Genomic DNA, 19,930 nt, shown 5'->3' on the forward strand with positions numbered 1-19,930 from the left:
GCCTGTACCGGAAGTAGCAGACGATGTGCACGTGACATCACGGGTTGTGGAGCTCCTCACTTCTGAACATTCTTTATAATGTGAGCCTCCAGCAGTAAGAGCTATTCGGACCGAGAAAGCGACAATTTCCCCATTAATTTGAGGGAGGATGAAAGATTTGTGGATGAGGAAATTTAGAGTGACGGACTAGAAAAAAAAAAGGTGATTGCATCGGGAGCGATTCAGATGTTTTAGACACATTTACTAGAATAATTCTGGGAAATCCTTTATATTTTTATTGTGTTGCTAGTGTTTTAATGAGTTAAATAGTACCTGATAGTCGGAGGGGTGTGTTGACGCCAGTCTCTGAGGGAAGTCACGACAGCTGCAGCACGACAGAAGCTCCGCTGATGTCTCCGGTAAGAGGCGACTCATTTCCACAATTTTCTCACCGAAAACTACCGGTCGACATGTAGTCGTGATCTATGTTCGCTTGACCGCTCTGATCCATAGTAAAGCTTCACCTCCGGGAATTTTAAACAAGGAATCACCGTGTGTTTGTGTGGCTAAAGGCTAAAAGCTTCCCACCTCCATCTTTCTACTTTGACTTCTCCATTATTAATTGAACAAATTGCAAAATATTCAGCAACACAGATGTCCAGAATACTGTGTCATTATGTGGTTAAAGCAGACAACTTTTAGTCGCAAGTGGTGCTGGGCTAAAATGTCCCCTCCAACCAAAAACGTCACAAGCACGCGTCATCATATGCGTCATCATTCCGCGACGTTTTCAACAGGATACTGTCATGATGTCATAATCCGTGGTCTGGATCATGTTTAGTTTAGTTCTGTTCTGTTAGTTTTGGACTTCTTTAGTTCCTGGTTACACTTCCTTGTTTGTTTTGTCGCTATGGTTACTTATGATTTGCACCTGCCGCTGTTTGGGACACACCTGTATCCAATCACGAGACACTATTTAAGCCTGCCTCTTTGATCACTCGTCCTGACTTCCTTGTTTGCGGTAAACAACAATCACGTTTGCTGTTCTTGTTTCCTGAACCTGTGCTAGTGTTAGCATTAGCTTCCGTGCGTTCTGCACGCGTTTCTTTTGATAATTTAGTCTGTTTTTGTACCAGAAACACTATGTAGATCTCACTTAGACCTACATTTTAATAATTAACATACATTAGCAAAAATCAACAGGAAGTTTGATATTTTCACATCAATACAACAACTGTATTACTTTCACAATGCATTAGATTCTCAAAATAGTGGCTCCAAGGCGTCTTCTAACGCTTATCCGGCCGTGGGTCTCGGGGGCAGCAGCCAAAGGCGGACCCGACCAACGCTGCTTGCAGCTTTAATTATTCTTTCTTTCTTCCGCACCTATGCGCTGTAATTTGACGCCCTTAATATGCTTCAAAACTCACCAAATTTGACACACATGTCGGTGTGGCATGCCATCTCAACTTATTAGGCAGCCAAACCAGAAAACTCAAAATTGCGCGCTAGCGCCCCCTAGAAAGGAAAGAAAAAAAGACTGCTTGTAACTTCCGTTAGGAATGTCGTAGAGACATGAAACAAAAACCTCTATGTAGGACTGACTTAGACTTAGATTCCCCATTAGAAACTTCTATACCTAAAATCAACAGGAAGATGGGAAAAACCCCTTCATTGGCAAAAACCCCTTCAAAACAAAATTTTCGCAAAAAATGCTATTTTTGCCTCTTTGAGCTGTAATTTGACCCCCTTAAAATGCTTCAAAACTCACCAAACTTGGCACACACATCAGGACTGGCAGAAATTGCAATCTAATGGAAAAAAAAAAAAAAAACTCAAAATTGCGCTCTAGCGCAATTTTTGAATGAAACACAGAAAAAACTGCTTCTAGGAAGAAAACACATACAAAACTGCTTGTAACTTCCGGTAGGAATGCCGGAAAGACATGAAACAAAAACTTCTATGTAGGTCTCACTTAGACCTACATTTTGAAATTGACATCCTTCAGCAAAAATCAACAGAAAGTTAAATATTACCCCTTCAAAATAAAAGTTTTGTAAACACCCGTCAGCTTTTTTTAAAAGTTATCTCCTCTGAGCGTGTTTGTCGTTTCGGCTTCAAACTCGCACAGGAGAGGGATTGAACCCTTCTGATTAAAAGTACTGAACAGAGTTTTGATTAGTGCTCCGGTTTTGATTTTATGCGCCTTCAAAGAACCCCTGCGCAAAGGTACCTTAAAAAATGTCATTTTTACCTCTTTGAGCTGTAATTTGACCCCTTTAAAATGCTTCAAAGTGCAAGTTAAAGCTCTACTATACAAAGCGAAAGCCATTTATCAACAACATCCAGAAACGCCGATCTGTAATTTGACCCCCATACCATGCTTTAAAACTCACCAAATTTTACACACACATCAGGACTGGCGAAAATTGCCATCTAATAAAAAACCAAACCCTAAAAATTTAAATTGCGCTCTAGCGCCCCCTAGGAAAAAACCCAGACAAAACTGCATGTAACTTCTGTTAGAAATGTCGTAGAGACCTGAAATAAAAACCTCTATGTTGGTCTGACTTAGACCAGGACTTGGTAGCGGCCAAAGGCGAACCCGACCAACGCTGCTTGCAGCTTTAATTCATCATTGGTATGTAAACTATCAGACTAGTGGTGGCTAGTAGTGGCTTTCAGTAGGCCTTTAAAATAGAAAAATGTCAAAATGGCCCCCGCTTGCTTTTATTTTTCATTCTGTGGTCCTAAGTGGAAAAAGTTTGGAAACCCCTGCTTTATTGGGACATTAAAATAAGTGTATTCGGATGAGTGCGTGGGTTCCCTCCGGGTACTCCGGCTTCCTCCCACTTCCAAAGACATGCACCTGGGGATAGGTTGATTGGCAACACTAAATTGGCCCTAGTGTGTGAATGTGAGTGTGAATGTTGTCTGTCTATCTGTGTTGGTCCTGCGATGAGGTGGCGACTTGTCCAGGGTGTACCCCGCCTTCCGCCCGATTGTAGCTGAGATAGGCGCCAGCGCCCCCCCGCGACCCCGAACGGGAATAAGCGGCAGAAAATGGATGGATGGATGGAAAGGCAACGAGTGTGTAAATCAAATAGCGATGGGTTTTATTGTGAAAACATCCACCGGAAGTGGCTCGCGTGGCTGCCGTGAGCTTGACGCTCGTCTGGACTGAGACTCACTAATTGCGGTGGCTGCTGCTTTCTCGGCCAACATGGGACTCGGTGGGGGATTTATCACCAACGGATTTTAAGACACCGCGCTTGGGGGAAGATGGCCGAGAGGTGAGTCAAACAAGATGTTTGTTTTCCCCGCTTGTCTTTGTTGTGTCTCAGCGGGAGGACAGCGCGGCGACAGGAAGCTAGCGATGTGTGGCGACTGTTAGCTTGCAGACATCCTTCATCAACGCCACTCATTTAAAGAGGCGAGGGTGTGTGTTGTTGTTGTGTTGTTGTTGTGTTGCGAGTGTGTTGTTGTGTGAGCGAGGTTGGCGGCGTGCGAGGAGGATGTTAGCGGTGCCGCCTTGACGGTGCACCTGTCTGACTCTGGAGGAATGCGGCTAACCTGCCCGTCTAGCATCATGCCAGCATCAGCATCCTCATCCTCATCAGCATCCTCATCCTCATGACGGATGCAGGCGTCTCCCGTGGCCTCCTACTTCCAGCCCAACGCCCTTACGTCACATCTGCCCGTGGCAACATGCTTGCTGGTGCAAATCCCAGTGGGAGCAAAATTGGCTTGGCCGAAATATCCATTTTTTTTGGTTAGAATTTGGCTTCCTGCCTCATCGATGAAGGCGAGCCCGACAGGAAGTCACCCAGACCCAAAACCCACAGGCAATGTGTGCTTTCAGAGAGTCGGAATGACATCAACACTCGCAGGGACAAAATGCTGCAAATGCACAAAACACACACTGCATGAGGTAAATGCTGCAAGTTCTCCGACGTAAACGCAAGTTATTGTTGCGTAGGGTTGTGATGAGGTGGCGACTTGTCCAGGGTGTACCCTTGCCTTCCACCCGAATGCAGCTGTGATAGGCTCCAGCACCCCCCAAGACACCGAAAGGGACAAGTGGTAGAAATGGATGGATGGATGGGTTGTCACCATACCAATCATTTGGTAAAATGCAGTGGTGAGATAGGCTCCAGCACCCCCACCACCCTGAAAGGGACAAGTGGTAGGAAATGGATGGATAGATGGGTTGTCACCATACCAATCGTTTGGTAAAATGCAGTGGTGAGATAGGCTCCAGCACAACCCCAAAAGGGACAAGTGGTAGAAAATGGATGGATGGATGGGTTGTCACCATACCAATCATTTGATAAAATGCATTGGTGAGATAGGCTCCAGCACCCCCCACCACCCTGAAAGGGACAAGTGGTAGGAAATGAATGGATGGATGGTTGTCTTGTTACCATACCAATCATTTGGTAAAATGCAGTGGTGAGATAGGCTCCAGCACCCCCACCAACCTTGAAAGGGACAAGTGGTAGAAATGGATGGATGGATTGTTGTCACCATATCAATATTTTGGTAAAATGCAGTGGTGAGATAGGCTCCAACACAACCCCAAATGGGACCAGTGGTAGAAAATGGATGGATGGATGGGTTGTCACCAGATTAATATTTTGGTAAAATGCAGTGGTGAGATAGGCTCCAGCACAACCCCAAAAGGGACAAGTGGTAGAAAATGGATGGATGGATGGGTTGTCACCATACCAATCATTTGGTAAAATGCAGTGGTGAGATAGGCTCCAGAATCCCCCACCAACCTTGAAAGGGACAAGTGGTAGAAATGGATGGATGGATGGTTGTCACCATATCAATCATTTGGTGAAATGCAGTGGTGAGATAGGCCCCAACACAACCCCAAATGGGACCAGTGGTAGAAAATGGATGGATGGATGGGTTGTCACCATACCAATCGCTTGGTACAATGCAGTGGTGAGATAGGCTCCAACACAACCCCGAAAGGAACACGTGGTAGAAAATGGATGGATGGATGTGTTGTAAGCATACCAATCATTTGGTAAAATGCGGTGGTGAGATAGGCTCCAACACAACCCCAAAAGGGACAAGTGGTAGAAAATGGATGGATGGTTGTCTTGTCACCATACCAATCATTTGGTAAAATGCGGTGGTGAGATAGGCTCCAACACAACCCCAAAAGGGACAAGTGGTAGAAAATGGATGGATGGTTGTCTTGTCACCATACCAATCATTTGGTAAAATGCAGTGGTGAGATAGGCTCCAGCACCCCCCACCACCCTGAAAGGGACAAGTGGTAGAAAATGGATGGATGGATGGGTTGTCACCATACCAATCATTTGGTAAAATGCAGTGGTGAGATAGGCTCCAACACAACCCCATAAGGGACAAGTGGTAGAAAATGGATGGATGGATGGGTTGTCACCATACCAATCATTCGGTAAAATGCAGTGGTGAGATAGGCTCCAGCACAACCCCAAAAGGGACAAGTGGTAGAAAATGGATGGATGGTTGTCTTGTCACCATACCAATCATTTGGTAAAATGCAGTGGTGAGATAGGCTCCAGCACAACCCCAAATGGGACCAGTGGTAGAAAATGGATGGATGGATGGGTTGTCACCATATCAATATTTTGGTAAAATGCAGTGGTGAGATAGGCTCCAGCACCCCCACCACTCGCAAAGGGACAAGTGGTAGAAAATGGATGGATAGATGGGTTGTCACCATACCAATCATTTGGTAAAATGCAGTGGTGAGATAGGCTACAGCACAACCCGAAAAGGGACAAGTGGTAGAAAATGGATGGATGGATGGGTTGTCACCATATCAATATTTTGGTAAAATGCAGTGGTGAGATAGGCTCCAACACCCCCACCACTCGCAAAGGGACAAGTGGTAGAAAATGGATGGATAAATGGGTTGTCACCATACCAATCATTTGGTAAAATGCAGTGGTGAGATAGGCTCCAGCACAACCCCAAAAGGGACAAGTGGTAGAAAATGGCCCCGGGAGATTTTCGGGAGGGGCACTGAAATTCGGGACTCTCCCGGGAAAATCGGGAGGGTTTGCAAGTATGCTAATAACTCCCGCAGATTTCCATCCATCTTCTTCCGCTTATCCGAGGTTGGGTCGCGGGGGCAGCAGCCTAAGCAGAGAAGCCCAGACTCTCCTCTCCTCTCCCCAGCCACTTGGTCCAGTTCCTCCCAGGGTACCCCTTGGCATTCCCAGGCCAGCCGGGAGACATAGTCTTCCCAACGTGTCCTGGGTCTTCCCGCAGATTTCAACCATTGAAATACTTTCTATAGTTCAAGAGTTACACTCTTTTAACAACATCACTGCACATCATAGTGGCAAATACACTTTTGATGTTAAAATTAAAAAAAAAAATGATGTACAACATCCGGCTGGCCAGATTGAGAATCTTACTGGACCAGGTCTGGCCTAGCATGTTCTGTTAATGGCGGCACTAAAATGGAAGAAAAGACCAACCTTTTGTGTTTATTGGAGGACATTTAGAAGTTAAATGTATTTTTTAAATCGAGATTTTAAATACAGTCTGTTTTTTTACTGATATGGGATTAATATGTGATATCAATATGGGATGGGGACACCCCTACTAGCCATGTTGCTAATGTTTCTGCACAATTTCTCGGTATAAGGACATATTTTGTGTGCAAAAGGAAAATGAATTTCTCTGGGAAGACTAGAAATGCCGGAGCCCACATCTTACATCTCCCGAGGCTAAAAGAAGCCTAACAGCTGCTGCTAGCTCGCCAACAATGAAACTCTTTGTCACTCCACTGAGCTTCCAGACAACTTGGAACGAGATAACTGTTTTATTTCACGGCGTTTTGCGAGATGTGCAAAAGAAAATGTTACTTTTACGACACAAGTTTGCCTTTGTGTGTTTATGATAAGACAATCACTTGTTGGACCTTGTAAAGCTGCTTCTTCTTCAACGTTATACCTTTTCTTCACTGCAAAACTGCACTTTTTGGAGCGAAATATTGCCCATTATTCACAATCATTTTGTGGGACAGGAACACTCATGTCTTTCCCTTCTCTGTGCCTTCTAAGTAGTAAAAACTGCAGGCAAGAGGCAGCTAACAATGCAGGTAATGGGAAGTCAACTACAAACCCTGTTTCCATATGAGTTGGGAAATTGTGTTAGATGTAAATATAAACAGAATACAATGATTTGCAAATCCTTTTCAACCCATATTCAGTTAAATATGCTACAAAGACAACATATTTGATGTTCAAACTTATTAACTTTATTTTTTTTGTTTTGGCAAATATTAATTAACTTAGAATTTCATGGCTGCAACACGTGCCAAAGTAGTTGGGAAAGGGCATGTTCACCACTGTGTTACATCACCTTTTCTTTAAACAACACTCAATAAACGTTTGGGAACTGAGGAAACTAATTGTTGAAGCTTTGAAAGTGGAATTCTTTCCCATTCTTGTTTTATGTAGAGCTTCAGTCCTTCAACAGTCCGGGGTCTCCGCTGTCCTATTTTACGCTTCATAATGCGCCACACATTTTCCATGGGAGACAGGTCTGGACTGCAGGCGGGCCAGGAAAGTACCTGCACTCTTTTTTTACGAAACCACGCTGTTGTGACATGTGGCTTGGCATTGTTTTGCTGAAATAAGCAGGGGCGTCCATGAAAAAAACGGTGCTTAAATGGCAGCATATGTTGTTCCCAAACCTGTATGTACATTTCAGCATTAATGGTGCCTTCACAGATGTGTAAGTTACCCATGCCTTGGGCACTAATGCACCCCCATACCATCACACATGCTGGCTTTTCAACTTTACGTCAATAACAGTCTGGATGGTTCGCTTCCCTTTTGGTCCAGATGACACAATGTTGAATATTTCCCAAAACAATTTAAAATGTGGACTCTTCAGACCACAAAACACTTTTCCACTTTGCATCAGTCCATCTTAGGTGATCTCGGGCCCAGAGAAGCCAGCGGCGTTTCTGGATGTTGTTGATAAACGGCTTTCACTTTGCATAGTAAAGCTTCAACTTGCACTTACAGATGTAGCGACAAACTGTATTTAGTGACAGTGGTTTTCTGAAGTGTTCTTGAGCCCATGTGGTGATATCCTTTAGAGATTGATGTCGGTTTTTGATACAGTGCCGTCTGAAGGATCGAATGTCACGGTCATTCAATGTTGGTTTCCGGCCATGCCGCTTACGTGGAGTGATTTCTCCAGATTCTCTGAACCTTTTGATGATATTATGGAGCGTAGATGTTGAAATCCCTCAATTTCTTGCAATTGCACTTTGAGAAAGGTTGTTCTTAAACTGTTTGACTATTTGCTCACGCAGTTGTGGACAAAGGGGTGTACCTCGCCCCATCCTTTCTTGTGAAAGACTGAGCATTTTTCGGGAAGCTGTTTTTATAGCCAATCATGGCACCCACCTGTTCCCAATTAGCCTGCACACCTGTGGGATGTTCCAAATAAGTGTGTGATGAGCATTTCTCAACTTTATCAGTATTTATTGCCACCTTTCCCAACTTCTTTGTCACGTGTTGCTGGCATCAAATTCTAAAGTTAATGATTATTTGCAAAATAAAAAAGTTTATGAGTTTGAACATGAAATATGTTGTCTTTGTAGCATATTCAACTGAATATGGCTTGAAAAGGATTTGCAAATCATTGTATTCTGTTTATATTTACATCTAACACAATTTCCCAACTCATATGGAAACGGGGTTTGTATCAAAATAGCCTTCAATTTAAATGTTTGCGGCCCTCGTTGGCAAACGTTGGCACCCCCCTGGTGGTCACCAACAGTAAAAAGGTTACAGTGGTATGCTAAAAGGTGTGTGATGGCAGGACCTGCAGTGGTTGCCGTGGAAACATGTTGTGTTCTTCACACACACAACCCAAATCTCAGCTTCCTCTATCTGCTCCGTGCCATCTGAAGACATGGCGTGGACACGTGGACATGTGACCACAGCGGCGGCGTCTTCCATGTCGGCAGTCAGACACCTGGTCCTTGTGAGCTCTGTGTTGAAATATTCATACTGTACATCATCCTGAGCAGCATGGATTGTATCACACAGCCTGAGTGTCTGGCTTCACCACTTCAATTAAGGCCGGCCCATAAAACAATATCCATACATATCGTGATGGACACGTAATCGATATCAGTGAAAAATGTGTTCGACAAACGTATAAAAAAAGGGTGTTTCTTCTTCGTGGGAAGAAACTGGAAGTATGGAAGCAAGGTTGGTTGCCTGAACAAAGTCACTTGCTCCCCGGTAACCTAGCAACCCAGGAAGTGATCACTGATCAGTGGGTGTGACACGCTGACAGCCAATCGGGTGACAGTATCAACTATCAGGTTTGGTTGCGCTATCTTGTTGTCTGGCGGTTGATTCTTTTCATGGAGTTAGAGCAGTGGTTCTTAACCTGGGTTCCATCTAAACCTGGGGGTTGGGTAAGTCGGGTCAAGACACACCCGACTCATCGTGTAAATAAAAACTTCTCCCTATCGGCGTATTACGGATACGGCAACAGCAGAAGTAATTTGTTGTGGGTTCATGCACTGTGTTGGTTTTATTGTGATCCGCTTCTCGGATCACATTTTGATTTCGGTTTTTGAGTCCTTTTGTATTCATGGTTTGTTTTGGACTCTTCCCGTTCTTAGTCTGTGCACTTCCTTGTTTGTTCCGTTACCATCCATCCATCCATCCATCTTCTTCCGCTTATCCGAGGTCGGGTCGCGGGGGCAACAGCCTAAGCAGGGAAACCCAGACTTCCCTCTCCCCAGCCACTTCGTCTAGCTCTTCCCGGGGGATCCCGAGGCGTTCCCAGGTCAGCCGGGAGACATAGTCTTCCCAACGTGTCCTGGGTCTTCCCCGTGGCCTCCTACCGGTTGGACGTGCCCTAAACACCTCCCTAGGGAGGCGTTCGGGTGGCATCCTGACCAGATGCCCGAACCACCTCATCTGGCTCCTCTCCATGTGAAGGAGCAGCGGCTTTACTTTGAGTTCCTCCCGGATGACAGAGCTTCTCACCCTATCTCTAAGGGAGAGACCCGCCACACGGCGGAGGAAACTCATTTGGGCCGCTTGTACCCGTGATCTTATCCTTTCGGTCATGACCCAAAGCTCATGACCATAGGTGAGGATGGGAACGTAGATCGACCGGTAAATTGAGAGCTTTGCCTTCCGGCTCAGCTCCTTCTTCACCACAATGGATCGGTACAACGTCCGCATTACTGAAGACGCCGCACCGATCCGCCTGTCCATCTCACCATCCACTGTTTGATTGATTGATTGATACTTGTATTAGTAGATTGCACAGTACAGTACATATTCCCTACAATTGACCACTAAATGGTAACACCCCAATAAGTTTTTCAACTTGTTTAAGTCGGGGTCCACGTTAATCAATTCATGAACTAGACTCCTAGGTACTTGAACTCCTCCACTTGGGGCAGGGTCTTGCACTTGTTCCGTTACCATGGTTCCGTATTTGTTCCACCTGCTACTTGCGGTTGACGCGCACCTGTTTTCTGATTGCTGCTAGTATTTAAGCCTTCCTTCTCCCTTTATTCAGTCTGGATCTTTTTGTTTGCGTTAAACAACGTTCACAAGGTTATCTTCCCATGTCTTGTTCCGTGCTAAGTTTTATCTTAGCTTCCTGTGCGCTCGGCTTGTTTGTTTTTGGACTTTGTCTCAGTGCTAAGTGTTAGCCTAGCTACCTGTGCGTTGACACTTGCTTTCTTTTGCCTTTTATGTCAGTGTTCTTTTATATTTTTGTATTAAACCAAGCTCTTACCTGCAATTCCTGCTTGTCTTCGGTCCTCTTGCATCCCGGGGTGACACAAAGCGCATCACCATCTGCGCACCACGTGACAGGTTTTTGTTGTCTGAACAAGGTGATGTAAAAAAACATGGTTACACTTTAGTATGGGTAACATATTCAACATTAATTAGTTGCTTATTAATTAGTTGCTTATTAAAGTTCAAATTAGTAACATATTGGCTCTTAACTAGTCATTATTAAGTACGTATTAATGCCTTATTCGGCATGGCCTTATTATAACCCTAACCAAATAATTTTAAATTAAGTCTTTGTTACTTAGAAGTAGGGCTGCAACAACTAATCGATTAAATCGATTAGTTGTTGATTGATTGGTTGGTAGAGTGGCCGTGCCAGCAACTTGAGGGTTGCAGGTTCGATTCCCGCTTACGCCATCCTAGTCATTGCCGTTGTGTCCTTGGGCAAGACACTTTACCCACCTGCTCCCAGTGCCACCCACACTGGTTTAAATGTAACTTAGATATTGGGTTTCACTATGTAAATCACTTTGAGTCACTAGAGAATAGCGCTATATAAATATTAGAGAAATATTAGAGAGATAAAAATAGTTGGCGATTAGTTTAGTCATCGATTCGTCGGATCTATGCTATGCGCATGCGGAGAGGCTACTTTTCTTATTTATTTAAAAAATATATACATATATATTTTTTAAATAAACCTTTATTTATAAACTGCAACATTTACAAACAGCTGAGAAACAATAATCAAAATAAGTATGGTGACAGTATGCTGTTTTTCAATGAAATACTTATTAATCGATTAATCAACTATCAAATCAGTTGTTAGTTGCAGCCTGACTTAGAATATGTTCCCCTGGTGTCCAAAAAACTCTAAATTAAGTCTTTGTTACTTAGAATATGTTCTCCTGGTGTCCAAAAAACTCTAAATTAAGTCTTTGTTACTTAGAATATGTTCCCCTGGTGTTCAAAAAACTCTAAATTAAGTCTTTGTTACTTAGAATATGTTCCCCATACTAAAGTGTTACCAAAAACTGTTACGACTGGTTGGCATAGTGATGCCAAATTGGTCCCTTCGTGGATGCGTCGGCATGAACACAGCAACGGTAAGTGTAAATGATTTATTACACTTAACAAAAACAGACTATGAACAAAAACACTGGAGCTAACAGACAAAAATAAACCAAGGGCGCTAGCATGAAAGCTAGGAATAGAAAATACAAAAACTATACTTGGCACGAAGCACACAAAAGAGTAAAACAAAACATATTCAGCATGAAAGCTGGAATATCGAGTGGCTTAGCGTAAGAGCTAGCGAGAAAATACATACGGGTAGTAAACAGTCGTGAATGTTGCTCGAAGGCAAATTAGAGTCCCAGAATGAGTAAACAGAAAAAGTGAGCTTAAATAGGAGGGTGATAATTATTAGCAGGTGTGCGGGGCGAGACTAGCAGGTGGACTGATGAGTGAACCATGGTGACTGACTAAACAGGAAGTAAGAGTGTAGAACAACAGTGATACAACAACTGGAAGTATAAACCATATGTGGTGATCCAAGTAGCGGATCGCAACAAAAACATATATCGTATTTTTCGGACTATAAGTCGCTCCGGAGTATAAGTCGCACCCACGGCCAAACTATGAAAAAAACCTCGACTTATAGTCGGAAAAATACGGTAACTCTGTCTTGAATTTGAAAAAAACATTTAAATTTTATTTTTCACTAAAGAACCTGGTGGGGTTCGGTACTTCCAACAAAGTTAAGAAGCACTGAGTTAGAGAAAGTCAAAATGAAGAAATTGGGGATAAAACCTTGACAGTATGGCACTTTTTGGGAGTTTTTCAAAGGGACCGTAGTCAGTGGTCTGTAAATGATGCAAGGCACTGGTCCCCACTAAGACCTCAGTACCTTGACCGTGCTCAGCCTTTAGAGCACAGCTGTAACTTCCTGGAACTGAACCTGCAGAAAATGCTTCTTCTCAGGTTTCTATGTTTTAGTAGGATTTCAGGTGGTATTTTGTTTAGACTGAAGTCCCATTTCAAAAGGGATTCGGATTACCTCCTGATGTGGGTTGAATCTGACGCCAAATATGTTGGTATTTTGCTAATGCTAACTGTAAGCATGTTGTTGTTAGCATGCTAACAATAATACTGTTAGCACGCTAGTGTAATGGGGGTCAGCCGGAGTGACAAACCTCACCCCCTGACAACTTCAAAGCATGTGTGCTAGCTGCTAGGTTAGCAGCAGGGCCTTGGCTAGCAATCGGGCGACGGGGATTTGCGCTGTGGAAGTTATGGAAGATCTATACACCAGTTTTTTTTCAACCTTTTTTGAGCCAAGGCACATTTTTTGCACTTCAAAAATGCAGAGGCACACCACCAGCAGAAATGTATTAAAAACGAAACTCGGTTGACAGTAAAAAGTTGTTGTTGCAATTGTTGGATATGACTTTAAAGCATAAGCAAGCATGCATGACTATAGCTCTTGTCTCAAAGTAGGTGTACTGTCACCACCTGTCACATCACACCCTGACTTATTTGCACTTTTTTGCTGTTTTCCTGTGTGTAGTCTTTTACTTCTTGTCTTGCGCTCCTATTTTTGTGGCTTTTTCTTTGTTTTTTGGGTATTTTCCTGCAGCAGTTTCATGTCTTCCTTTGAGCGATATTTCCCTGGGGGCCAATGGATGCAGAGTCTGGGTGAGGCTGGGCCGCAAGAAAAAAAGTCTTAAAAAATATATTTTTAAATGTCTATTTTTATTTTCAACACAAAATAAATTCAAAATATAAATGAACAAAATGAGAATTGAGTAATTAAATCAGTCTTAAGTAATAACAATAATAATTAGATTTCTCCAGTCAGCAACAATGTGTGAGGCAGTGTAAATTAAACAATGAAAAAAAACAAATAACGGTTTGAATTGGTCCAGGTAATCGGGGACTGTTATTACTGACGGACAGGTGTCGCGGTGTGACTGCAACCAGGCACGTAAGAAAACCCTCGTCTCCATGGCAACGTTTCTGTCGCTTTCACTCATTTGCTGCTTTTCCACTAACGCAGGGGTAGGCTACCCAGAACGTTGAAAAAGCTATTTTGGTCTAGTGGAAAAGCGGCAAAACGTTTCTCTGCTTGAATCACGCAAGTGATGTCAATGTTGGGCCTTTGAGAGCCCCATACCACACCGTGATTGGTAGATTCCTTCAGCTCCGCACACAACGTTGTCAAGCGCCATTCATATAAAACTCGCGGGCCGCACTAACATTAGACTTTCATATTAAAGGGGAACATTATCAGCAGACCTATGTAAGCGTCAATATATACCTTGATGGTGCAGAAAAAAGACCATATATTCATTTAACCGATTTCCGAACTCTAAATGGGTGAATTTTGGCGAATTAAACGCCTTTCTGTTTATCGCGCTGGAGGCGATGACGTCAGAATGTGACGTCGCCGAGGTAACACACCCACCATTTTCATTTTCAACACATTACAAACACCGGGTCTCAGCTCTGTTATTTTCCGTTTTTTTGACTATTTTTTGGAACCTTGGAGACAACATGCCTGGTGGGTGTGTTGTCGGAGGGTGTAACAACACTAACAGGGAGGGATTCAAGTTGCACCACTGGCCCCAAGATGCCAAAGTGTCTGCCGCCAGACCCCCATTGAATGTGCCAGAGTGTCTCCACATTTTACCGGCGATGCTAAGACAGACATGGCACAGAGATGTATGGATAACCTGCAGATGCATTTGCAACGATAAAGTCAACAAAATCACAAAGGTGAGTTTTGTTGATGTTGACTGCCAGCTAATCGATGCTAACATGCTACGGTAACGATGCTAACAGGCTATTTACCGGCGGTGCTAAAACAGACATGGTACAAAGATGTATGGATTAACTGTAGATGCATTTGCAACTATATTACGTTTCCTCCCACCCACATTTAATGCGAAACAAACACTTACCAATCGACGGATTTAAGTTGCTCCAGTGTCAAAAGATGCGAAAGTCCTGATCGTTTGGTCCGCACATTTTACCGGCGATGCTAACGCAGCTATTCGGCCATGCTATGGCTATGAATAGCGTCAATAGCTATTCGCTCAATAGCTTCAGTTTCTTCTTCAATATTTTCATACTCCAACCATCTGTTTCAATACATGCGTAATCTGTTGAATCGCTTAAGTCGCTGAAATCCGAGTTTGAATCCGAGCTAATGTCGCTATATCTTGCTGTGGTATTCCCATTGTTTGTTTACATTGGCAGCACTGTGTGACGTCACAGGGAAATGGATAGTGGTTTCGAAGATAGCGAAAATAAGGCACTTTAAAGCTTTATTTAGGGATATTCCGAGACCGGTAAAATTTTGAAAAAAACTTCAAAAAATACAACAAGCCACTGGGAACTGATTTTTATTGTTTTTAACCCTTTTGAAATTGTGATAATGTTCCCCTTTAAAGTGGGGGCTGCAAAATAACGTCTCGCTGGGTGCAATTCCGCGTGTCTGAGAGCCCAGCTCTACAACAACACATCATTTGCAGACTATAACTACTGGTTTGAAAAAAATATTATGAACCCAAACAGGTTTAATTAGATCATCTCCCACGACACACCCGACTGTATCTCACGTGGTTGCAAAACACTGTTGTACACGACGCAGGGCCGCTAGCTCAATGTGCTCATATTTTTTGTTACTGGATGCTATCTGGTCAGCTTGCTAACTGTTAGCGTTTCAGTCCGGCTTTGGCTCTTCAGCCTCCACACAGAATGTTTTTTTTTTTACCCAAATTGTATTTCCTGGCTCTTGGAAAAAAAATCTACCGTTACATATTGTACTAACTTAGAAGTTGAAAACTACCAAAATGGTGGTTTTCAACCTTGAGTCCTTTAATTTGTCAGCTCAAATGTATTGATTGATTGATTGAAACTTTTATTAGTAGATTGCACAGTACAGTACATATTCTGTACAATTGACCACTAAATGGTAACACCCCAATAAGTTTTCAACTTGTTTAAGTCGGGGTCCACCTTCATCAATTCATGGTAGTCGTTGCTCGTGTTGAGTGGTGTTCTAGTCCATAGTGGATCTAACATAATAGTGTGAGAGTCCAGTCCATAGTGGATCTAACATAATAGTGTGAGAGTCCAGTCCATAGTGGATCTAACATAATAGTGTGAGAGTCCAGTCCATAGTGGATCTAACATAATAGTAAGAGTCCAGTCCATAGTGGATCTAACATAATAATGTGAGAGTCCAGTCCATAGTGGATCTAACATAATAGTGAGAGTCCAGTCCATAGTGGATCTAACATAATAGTGAGAGTCCAGTCCATAGAGGATCTAACATAATAGTGAGAGTCCAGTCCGTAGTGGATCTAACATAATAGTGTGGGAGTCCAGTCCATAGTGGATCTAACATAATAGTGAGAGTCCAGTCCATAGTGGATCTAACATAATAGTGAGAGTCCAGTCCATAGAGGATCTAACATAATAGTGTGAGAGTCCAGTCCATAGTGGATCTAACATAATAGTGAGAGTCCAGTCCGTAGTGGATCTAACATAATAGTGTGGGAGTCCAGTCCATAGTGGATCTAACATAATAGTGAGAGTCCTGTCCATAGTGGATCTAACATAATAGTGTGAGAGTCCAGTCCATAGTGGATCTAACATAAGAGTGTGAGAGTCCAGTCCATAGTGGATCTAACATAATAGTGAGAGAGTCCAGTCCATAGAGGATCTAACATAATAGTGTGAGAGTCCAGTCCATAGTGGATCTAACATAATAGTGAGAGTCCAGTCCGTAGTGGATCTAACATAATAGTGTGGGAGTCCAGTCCATAGTGGATCTAACATAATAGTGTGAGAGTCCAGTCCATAGTGGATCTAACATAATAGTGTGAGAGTCCAGTCCATAGTGGATCTAACATAATAGTGTGAGAGTCCAGTCCATAGTGGATCTAACATAATAGTAAGAGTCCAGTCCATAGTGGATCTAACTTAATAGTGAGAGTCCAGTCCATAGTGGATCTAACATAATAATGTGAGAGTCCAGTCCATAGTGGATCTAACATAATAGTGTGAGAGTCGAGTCCATAGTGGATCTAACATAATAGTGAGAGTCCAGTCCATAGTGGATCTAACATAATAGTGAGAGTCCAGTCCGTAGTGGATCTAACATAATAGTGTGGGAGTCCAGTCCATAGTGGATCTAACATAATAGTGAGAGTCCAGTCCATAGTGGATCTAACATAATAGTGTGAGAGTCCAGTCCATAGTGGATCTAACATAATAGTGTGAGCGTCCAGTCCATAGAGGATCTAACATAATAGTGTGAGAGTCCAGTCCATAGTGGATCTAACATAATAGTGAGAGTCCAGTCCATAGTCGATCTAACATAATAGTGTGAGAGTCCAGTCCATAGTGGGTCTAACATAATAGTGTGAGTCTCCAGTCCATAGTGGATCTAACATAATAGTGAGTGTCCAGTCCATAGTGGATCTAACATAATAGTGTGAGAGTCCAGTCCATAGTGGATCTAACATAATAGTGAGAGTCCAGTCCATAGTGGATCTAACATAATAGTGAGAGTCCAGTCCATAGTGGATCTAACATAATAGTGTGAGAGTCCAGTCCATAGTGGATCTAACATAATAGTGTGAGAGTCCAGTCCATAGTGGATCTAACATAATAGTGAGAGTCCAGTCCATAGTGGATCTAACATAATAGTGTGAGAGTCCAGTCCATAGTGGATCTAACATAATAGTGTGAGAGTCCAGTCCATAGTGGATCTAACATAATAGTGAGAGTCCAGTCCATAGTGGCTCTAACATAATAGTGAGAGTCCAGTCCATAGTGGATCCAACATAATAGTGTGAGAGTCCAGTCCATAGTGGATCTAACATAATAGTGTGAGAGTCCAGTCCATAGTGGATCTAACATAATAGTGTGAGAGTCCAGTCCATAGTGGATCTAACATAATAGTAAGAGTCCAGTCCATAGTGGATCTAACTTAATAGTGAGAGTCCAGTCCATAGTGGATCTAACATAATAATGTGAGAGTCCAGTCCATAGTGGATCTAACATAATAGTGTGAGAGTCGAGTCCATAGTGGATCTAACATAATAGTGAGAGTCCAGTCCATAGTGGATCTAACATAATAGTGAGAGTCCAGTCCGTAGTGGATCTAACATAATAGTGTGGGAGTCCAGTCCATAGTGGATCTAACATAATAGTGAGAGTCCAGTCCATAGTGGATCTAACATAATAGTGTGAGAGTCCAGTCCATAGTGGATCTAACATAATAGTGTGAGCGTCCAGTCCATAGAGGATCTAACATAATAGTGTGAGAGTCCAGTCCATAGTGGATCTAACATAATAGTGAGAGTCCAGTCCATAGTCGATCTAACATAATAGTGTGAGAGTCCAGTCCATAGTGGGTCTAACATAATAGTGTGAGTCTCCAGTCCATAGTGGATCTAACATAATAGTGAGTGTCCAGTCCATAGTGGATCTAACATAATAGTGTGAGAGTCCAGTCCATAGTGGATCTAACATAATAGTGAGAGTCCAGTCCATAGTGGATCTAACATAATAGTGAGAGTCCAGTCCATAGTGGATCTAACATAATAGTGTGAGAGTCCAGTCCATAGTGGATCTAACATAATAGTGTGAGAGTCCAGTCCATAGTGGATCTAACATAATAGTGAGAGTCCAGTCCATAGTGGATCTAACATAATAGTGTGAGAGTCCAGTCCATAGTGGATCTAACATAATAGTGTGAGAGTCCAGTCCATAGTGGATCTAACATAATAGTGAGAGTCCAGTCCATAGTGGCTCTAACATAATAGTGAGAGTCCAGTCCATAGTGGATCCAACATAATAGTGTGAGAGTCCAGTCCATAGTGGATCTAACATAATAGTGTGAGAGTCCAGTCCATAGTGGATCTAACATAATAGTGTGAGAGTCCAGTCCATAGTGGATCTAACATAATAGTGAGAGTCCAGTCCATACTGGGGCCAGCAGGAGACCATCCCGAGCGGAGACAGGTCGGCAGTCCAGAGATGTCCTCAACCTTGTCTCCCATTGTTGTTCTTGGTTACTCTCGTTGATCCTCGCCTCAGACTTTATACTTCTTTACCTTCTGCTGGACCGGACTGCTCGGTGGTAAAGTGACTTTTGAGGGATGGTTCTGGAGTTGATGTCCACATCAGGACTGAATCAGATGTGCTACACCTTCAACTTGTCAAGGCTGTGGAGGAACAAAAGGATGATGAGATAATGTCACTTGCTGTGTGTGTGTGTGTGTGTGTGTGTGTGTGTGTGTGTGTGTGTGTGTGTCTGGTGGTCGCTGTCAGAAGTGCGTTACAACTCAATGCGGCGTTTGTGAGGCGTGAAGGTCGACTGTGGGCAGATGATTGATCAGCTTTATTGTCGCCTCTGTGCACAAGAGTATTGTGGGTTCCTACACTGGACTACTGGAGTCCTCTCTGAAGAATGTGCTCAACCTCTGCTAGCACCTCCACCTGAAATGAAATTGGCACAAGTCCACTGGGACTTGGTGACTTGTGGGGGTCTGCACGCTGATCTTTGGCCACGCTTTATTTGTTCCAGACACGCCTAACAAAGTTGCATTAAGGACTATCACATGATTACTGCACTTGGACAAGTCAACATGTCCCAAAAGGAGTAGCAAGAAACATTTAATTACGAAGATCAAATATATGATTAGAAATGAAATGAATGGGAAAATAAATAATAAGCAAATAATCATGAAGTTAGAATGTAATGGCAGCAACACATGTCAAAAAAGGCATTTTTACCAGTGTGTTACATGGCCTTTAATTTTAACAACACTCAGTAAAGGTTTGGGAACTGTGGAGAAACATTTTTGAAGTGGAATTATTTCCCATTTTTGCTTGATGTACAGCTTAAAGGGGAACATTATCAGCAGACCTATGTAAGCGTCAATATATACCTTGATGGTGCAGAAAAAAGACAGTCTATTTTTTTAACCGATTTCCGAACTCTAAATGGGTGAATTTTGGCGAATTAAACGCCTTTCTGTTTATCGCGCTGGAGGCGATGACGTCAGAATGTGACGTCGCCGAGGTAACACACCCACCATTTTCATTTTCAACACATTACAAAC

At 43.0% G+C, this 19,930-nt stretch overlaps 1 protein-coding gene across 1 annotated transcript in view; it reads left to right on the forward strand.

Annotated features, from left to right (window-relative positions):
* The first annotated feature begins 3,125 nt into the window (after positions 1 to 3,125).
* The window catches only part of arhgap39 (Rho GTPase activating protein 39), an 81,775-nt gene continuing 64,970 nt past the window's right edge, over positions 3,126 to 19,930 (forward strand). The window contains exon 1 of the mRNA XM_061888233.1: positions 3,126 to 3,272. Within this exon, the coding sequence (XP_061744217.1) occupies positions 3,262 to 3,272 (11 nt within the window). The 5' untranslated portion in view covers positions 3,126 to 3,261. The remainder of the gene's footprint in view (positions 3,273 to 19,930) is intronic.

The sequence above is a fragment of the Nerophis ophidion genome, linkage group LG26, assembly GCF_033978795.1.
Source record: "Nerophis ophidion isolate RoL-2023_Sa linkage group LG26, RoL_Noph_v1.0, whole genome shotgun sequence".
Lineage (NCBI taxonomy): Eukaryota > Metazoa > Chordata > Actinopteri > Syngnathiformes > Syngnathidae > Nerophis > Nerophis ophidion.